This window comes from Tupaia chinensis, unplaced genomic scaffold (genome assembly GCF_000334495.1).
Source record: "Tupaia chinensis unplaced genomic scaffold, TupChi_1.0 Scaffold000706_1, whole genome shotgun sequence".
NCBI classification, from domain to species: Eukaryota; Metazoa; Chordata; class Mammalia; order Scandentia; family Tupaiidae; genus Tupaia; species Tupaia belangeri.
In genome coordinates this window covers 6,655,875-6,663,113 of record NW_006160229.1, presented here as the reverse complement: position 1 = coordinate 6,663,113, position 7,239 = coordinate 6,655,875, and the positions used below count along the sequence as shown (strand labels likewise).

Below are 7,239 nucleotides of genomic sequence, written 5' to 3'. Positions count from 1 at the left end.
GGAGATGAAAAATGCTATGGAAGCAATAAAACTAGAACAGGCAGCAAAGTGGGAACTCAAAGAGGAAAGCAAATTCCTGCTTTTAATCATGCCCATTAACATTCTCTGTTGCCTTTACAGTAAAAAGCTTTATATCTTAGGGTTATTTCAGGGCCATATGAGGCCTCTGCCACCATGAAATCCACTCCTAGTCATGAAAAACGAGGCATTTAAATTTAATTTCAATATCATTTCTAAGAAACCTTTCCTATAGTAACTAGCAAGCTTTAGCATGCTTTTTAATGCTTTTTACTTCCCTAAAGTGGACTTATGGTCCCAAGTGAACTATTCAGTATCTTAACTGGATTTACATAACGGTTGTGTCTACAATATTGTTTTTACTTACTGAGTGATGTTTTTCAATTAAACCAGTCCCTTTACTGCCCATATATGAAAATATAAACAGGGAATGAGCAATGTTACCTATTACAGTAATTTCACCGGGATCAAAGAAATTGCTCTCCACAGATAGCACAACTGAACACTCTCCACCATGACCACATTGACAAGGTCATCTACCTGGGGACTGTATCCATCAGGAAGATCCAGAGAATCCAAGGTGAAGAAGATATTATTATCTATCACCCCATTTCTTCCAAGTCGGCTGGTGATGCAGACCTGAAGTGATCAATGATGGAAACAATTATTACAAACATACTGCCCTGGGACAGGCTCAGTATCTCCTCATTCAGGCTCTAACCTGCATGTCACTGCATCCCATCACTGATTCCCAGCCTGGCTGGCACACTGTCAACACTAGAGGAGCTTAGTAAACATGCCTGTGCCTTGACTCCATCTCAGAGAATGAATAGGGCCCAGGTGTCCAATGAGTAAGTCTGTTCTGAATATTACCCACAATGGCCATTAACCTCTGCTTCACTTACTTTCCTTTCACTTACGTTTCCAGATTGCACTATCCAAATCATCCCCAACTTTTGTGAGTAAGGTCAATTCCACATCACTTTCCACTCATTTTTCCCCCAGCAATTTTCTTGCACACTGATTATTTTTCTTCCTGTGGTCTCAGAACATCCTAATAACATTCTACTCTCAAATAAACTATTCAGTCATCGGGAAAGTCATGACACATTTTTGCAGAGAAAAATACAACATAACTTTTCCAATGACCTAATACTAATGTAGAGTTTATTGATATATGTGGCCTCCATTATTTTCTAGCTGTTTCATTTCGGAGTTCCTGCCTTTTCGATGAGAAAATACATTTTGTTTGGCAAACATATTTTTTGCATTTTCCAGCACATCCAATAAAATCCTTATTTAGAAAGTTATCACTAAAGGAAGCTTTAGAAGCAACTAATGATCAGTGCAACACAGAAATGAATTACCTCCTCCACATGTCTACGTTCAATGGGCTTCACTGAGTGTGCCTTGATGTTGTATGTGCCTGGCAGGATGGAGTACTCAATGGCCAGCCAGTCGCCATTATAAGGCATAAAATCTGAAACAGCCATGGAGAAACTTTAGCATAATTACTTAAAAAGTTTTTGTATCAAGTCCTCTCAATAAACACAGCATTACATTTTCCTGAAAATGCAAATCATACCTTCAGAAACAATGTCTAGGGAGAAGTAAGTTTTCTTACTAATGTAGACAGCATCTGTGCTAACAGATGTTACACAAGCAGTCAAAACTCTGGTTTTAGGCTCTGATGACCCAGGGTCGTCAATATCATCACAGAGTGCATCCACCTGTCAGATAAGAAAATAGTTACTTCCAAGAGAACATTTAAAATTGGATAGATACACTTAAACCATTGGTGCTCAAGAATTATGAAAATTATTTTTACTATTTTTTTATTTTAAGGGAGAGATTTTTTTGCTATAGGGTACATTCACTCGCCATAAAGACAGAGAGACAGAAAGTAAGAAATCACCCATCAGAGGTAATGGCCACACTGCAACCTCTTCTCTTCTACTCTCCTCTTGGACTTTTGGGCAAGCACACACACGCACCCAACATGAATTTCAAGCCACCAGGTTCAGGACTTGAACCACAGTCAGTCATGTGGGAGTCCAGCACCTCAGACACTACACCACCTGCTGACCCCTCAAGAATTATTTTGAATCACTATCCCGAACTAAAGTAAATACACTTCACATGAAAAAGATCATATATGGGAGCCAACAGGTGGGGTGGTAGTTAAGGACTCCCATGTGGCCAACCGTGGTTTGAGTCCTGGACCTGGTAGCCTGCCTTCTCACTTTTACTTTCTCTCTCTCTCTCTCTCTCTCTGTCCCTCTCTGGTCAAATTAAAATAAATAAATGAATAAATAAAGTTAAATAAAATAAGTCTTTAAAAAAAGAGAAAAATATCAGATATGAGATAATGGTAAAAGTAATGCCAGTGCTTCATGTTTTGTTAAAATGCATCAGAAAACCTGAATTTTTCACTCAGGTTTCAGGCACTCATATTGTTACACTCAAAAAACAACAAACAAAAAAAAAAACCCTGACATGCTTTCAATCTAAGTAACTTGCAATGGAAGATACATAGTGTTAAATAATGGTTTCTCCTAAATCCCAGGAAAGAGAACATTTCAGATTGGGAGAAAATAGGGGATTACTTGGAAGTAAGATTTGACGTGTGTTGTGAAAGAGAAAGATTTATCTGGCAAATGGGGGTGGGGGGACAGGAACAGGGAGAAGGAGAGGAAAAACAAACAAATAAAGGATATAGGGAACAAAGCCATAATATTCAAGATCTAGGCTGGGGTACATAAGCATGAAATAAATTTGGAAACGTAACTCTGAATAAGGAGAGCACTGGGGAAAAAATTTTAAAAAGCAAGTCAGATTAGGGCAGTAAAGATAAAATTCCTCCATAAGTAATGTAACTATAATAAATTAAAATCAAAGACATCACAGAAAGGAAAAAGGGGCTGCTGGCAATTTGCTTATTGATTACTTCCTATTGTCTGCAGGGCTGACCTTCACAGAGACGATCTTATGATCAACACCTGCAGCAGTCCCCTGCAAGGCTGGCCATGCATGTTGCTAACCCTAAGAAGGAACTATTATTCCAACAACAAATAAACTGCTTCAGATATCTTCTACTTTTGCCCAATCTTGTCCCTTTTTCCACTCTTCCAGGCCCTTCTCTGTTTGTGAGCTCTTTCCAAATAACTTAATATACTTTTTTTTTTTAAGAGGTTTTTGCTTTAGGGTGCATGTGCTCCCTGGAGAGAGAGACAGACAGCAAGAGGGAAAGTGAAAAATCACTCCTGAAGGAGGATGGCCACGCTGCAATCCCTTGTCTTCCATTCTCCTCCTGGGATCTAGGACACACATGCCCAGTGTAATTTTCAAGCCACCAGATCCAGGACTCAAACCACAGATGGCCACGTTGGAGGCCAGCAATGTAACTGCTATGCCTTCTACTGGTCCCACTTACTATATCTTTTATTTCAGACTAAAGCAAACCAGAAACCCACTGCCTCAGAGGAAGCAGACATGTCCCTCACTCCTCTCAGGTCCTGTTGAGGGATTGAGGGATGACTATATGCTCCAGAATCTGACCTTTATTTTGTGCTAGCTTTGAAAGATCAACAAACTACTTTCTCTTTTTAACTTTGTATTTGCAGTTGTCCTTTTTTTTTTTTGAGAGAGATTTTTGCTATAGGCACATACGCTTGCAGGAGAGAGAGACATACAGAAAGACAGAAAGTGAGAAGTCACCTCCCAGGGAGGATGGCCATGCCACAATCCCTTCTCATCCATTCTCCTCTTGGGATTCTGGGCATGCATGCACACATGCCCAGTATGAGTTTTAAGACACTGGGTCCAGTACTTGAACCACGATTGACTACGTGAGAGTCAGTGACATAATGATTACTCCATCTGCTGGTCCCAAGTAGTTGTCTTTTTCTTTTTTCTTTTCTTTTCTTTTTTTTTTTTAAAACAAGCTCTAAGAAAACTGACATAATCTCATTAAGATTAAATGAAATTCCAAATAATATTCAGAGACTGCTTTTCACTTCTCATATTTGCAAAGGTTACATGTTGATAATATTCTTGTCCTTGTCAACACCTACAAGTAGGCATTCTTTTAGGCTGCTGCTGAGAGACTCTCATGGTAGTAACTTACCATGAAGCTAAAGGATATTTTGGTAATAGCCATTGAAATGGTAAATATTTCAGCACAGGTGAGCCTTACAGGCCTATGTAAATCTACAAACTACAATTCTACAGAAGGCACTGTATTGTACTCTGAAAGTCAGTCTGTGGTAAAGAAATTCTGTCTCAATACAGCTATCTTTGAAAAGTTCAAAAGGCACATCATTTCACACAGCAATTCCCCTACTGTGAATTCTTATTGCAGAAAAAAACTTTTTAATCTGAAAAAAGGAAGTCTCACAATGTAATACAGAATCCAATAATTAGAAAAAGAGACAATGCCCAAACACACACACACACACACACACACACACACACACACACACACATCTTACTTTGATTGCTTTAAATCCATGAGATGCTGCAACTTCTTCCAGAACTACTCTAACTTTCTGTCCAACCTTTACTGGCACCTGGTTAGTCACAACATGACAACTGAAGTAGATTGACCCACTAATTAAGCCATAATCACCATAGAAACTTGTCACCACTCCCTGGACATTTTTTAAATGGCTGTTACCTGTGGGATAGGTTAAAAAAAAGGTCACATTAGTCATTTGTACATGCAAACACCCACTGTGAAGAAGTCATGCACTGACCATCAGAAGAACCCTGAATACGTTACTGAGCTCCTCTGATCCTGTTTTTATCTGTCAAATGAGAAGGCTAACACTTTCCACCTAATAAGATATTATGAATGTTAATACAGGTCAGCTCTTTAGAACTATGAGTGTCTGGCACAAATTAGTGTAAAGGTTAGCTATCATAATATACACAGAGAAGCTTTGAACATCCGCCAGGATTATCTACCCTCATCAGTTTCGCCAACATAATGAGCATTTATAAATCTTATACATCTCACCAAAGAGAGCAGTAAAAGACACCTGGAGTTTTAAGTCTAGCTCCAAACCACACTTGGATTTTTCTTGTTTTAAGTGTTGTTTTTGTTTTAACTCCGCACAAGCAAAGGTGGTAAGTATTTTGGGATGTGACTTCAGCTACCTGCCTGTATAAAGCTCCCCTGCCCTCAAGATACATGACTCCTCGGGACCAGCAGTTAGTGTAATGTCGCTGGACTCCCACGTAGTCGACTGCAGTTCGCGACCCAGTAGCTTAAAACTCACGCCGGGCGCGTGTGCACACATGCCCAAGATCCCGAGAGGATAATGGAGGAGAAGGGATTGTAGCATGGCCATCCCCCCTGGGGTGTGATTACTTGCTTTCTATCTGTCTGTCTGTCTGGCAAGCGCACACACAATAGAAAAAATCTCTCAAAAAAAAGAAAAAAAAAAAAAAAACTCATGCCTGGCAAGTGTGCATGCATGCCGAAGATCCCCAGAGGAGAATGGAGGAGAAGGGATTGCGTCGTGGCCATCCCCCCGGGGGGTGATTTCTCACTTTCTGTCTCTCTGTCTCTCTCTCTGTGTCTGGCAAGCACACGCGCCCTATAGCAAAAACCTCTCCAAAAAAAGAAAGATACATGACTCCTCCACTTAGCCTCAAATATATGCCCGTTTTAGACACAAGGCCAAATTCTCCCTCAAATTAGAGAGCTCCCTGCCTACTAGAAAGATAAAAAGACACTGGGTGCACGAGGCACATGAGGAAACGCAGGAATACTACAGTCCATCAGGGCCTTCTCAACCAATAACTTTCCGCTTTAGAGAGGCGTGACAGTTTGGGGCCTAGTTGTCGCCAGTTAAGGTCTCAGGCATGTGAGGACCTGGGCCCTCCCCACCTCCCATGTCCTCATGCATGCCACCCCATCGTGTGACAGCCTGGTCTCGGGGTGAGGAGTTCCCCTTGGGGGAGACTCCATGCATGTAAGATAAGAGAACACAGAGAAGGGTACCTTTTGGGAACTCTGCCTGCTGTGGCTGCTGCTCCTGGGTGGGGTCTGTCCTCCTTCGGAAGAAGTCCATGGCCTGTCTCAGAAGCCTGAGCATGGTGCCTTTCTCACCGCAGACCTGAGTACCGAGTGCGACACACGAAGCACGAGGTCCTCGAATCACAGTGGCCGTCGGAGAGTGGCCTCCTGTTTCTACTCCTTACCGTCTATGAGATGGGACTGAACCACCAGTGAGCATCCTGGAGGGAATCTCACAGAAGAGCCCTTCCACCGCCTGAGCAAAAGCAGGGTTGGAGCCCACAAACACGTAATGGCGCCTACAGCCTTTGTGGGAGGGGCCATGTAGCTCCACGCCCACCACTTCTTACTGGCTGCATGAGATGTACGCCCATTTGCTGTGACTCCATTGGCTGGGTGACAGGAAGAGCTGGGCCCTGCAGAGCCTGGGCAAAGGGATTAGAGCATATGGCGACTGTCAGAGGGCCTGGAGGGGTTCAGGCTGCCAGTTCTTCTCAGGAAAGCTCGCTAGCTTGGGTCCCATTGGGCAGAAACTGAGGAAGAGAAATAAGAGGCTGCTCCCTTAGGACTCACTGGGATTCTTCAAGGGCCTGGACAGAGCAAGCTTCGTGCTTCGTCTTTCCTGCACTATGTCCAGGCCTGTGGTGATGAGGGCAGCATGCCCAGGCTTCTGAGATGGACCATGGCCGCCTTCGGAATGAGGGCAGACCTCGCCCATGAGCAGCAGACACAGCAGTGACAGGGGCCCATTCCCCACCTTTTTATGTGTTGGTCATTTTGTCTTCTACACTTAGCTAACCTTCCTTTTCATTAAACAAGGACCCTTCTAGTATCTGGATCCCCCTGCCCCAGAATCTGTAACATAACTACCGTATCAAGGGCAGTAGGATATAAGAAAAATTAATCTGAATTAAAGAGACCTGTAGCACAAAACCCACATTGAACCAAGGGAATTAAAAGATGGCCTGGACTGGGACCAGCAGTTAGCGTAATGGCTATGTCACTGAACTCCCATGTAGTCGACCGCGGTTTGAGTCCCAGACCCAGTGACTTAAACCTATGCTGGGCGCGTGTGCAAGCGTGCCCAAGATCCCAAGAGAATAATGGAGGAGAAGGGATTGTGGCGTGGCCATCCCCCCTTGGGGGTGATTTCTCGCTTTTTGTCTCTCCGTCTCTCTCTTTCTAGCGAGCCCACGTGC

At 42.9% G+C, this 7,239-nt stretch overlaps 1 protein-coding gene across 1 annotated transcript; it reads right to left on the bottom strand.

Annotated features, from left to right (window-relative positions):
* Window positions 1-364: 364 nt before the first annotated feature.
* LOC102479243 (cancer/testis antigen 55) lies at window positions 365-6,285 on the bottom strand. Its single transcript, XM_014592495.1, has 5 exons — window positions 6,026-6,285; window positions 4,509-4,693; window positions 1,604-1,748; window positions 1,386-1,498; window positions 365-657 (listed from the first exon to the last, which is right to left on the bottom strand). Exons 1-5 carry the CDS (start codon window positions 6,117-6,119, stop codon window positions 466-468), a joined length of 729 nt encoding a protein of 242 aa, XP_014447981.1. The 5' UTR covers window positions 6,120-6,285; the 3' UTR covers window positions 365-465.
* Between the last annotated feature and the right edge of the window lie 954 nt (window positions 6,286-7,239).

Coding starts and splice junctions, on each gene's coding strand:
- LOC102479243 (XM_014592495.1), bottom strand. CDS start 6,119: ATGCTCAGGCTTCTGAGACAGGCCATGGACTTCTTCCGAAGGAGGACA. Junction 4,694..6,025: donor GCAGGCAGAGTTCCCAAAAG/GTACCCTTCTCT, acceptor CCTATCCCACAG/GTAACAGCCATTTAAAAAAT. Junction 1,499..1,603: donor CCTAGACATTGTTTCTGAAG/GTATGATTTGCA, acceptor TGGCTGTTTCAG/ATTTTATGCCTTATAATGGC.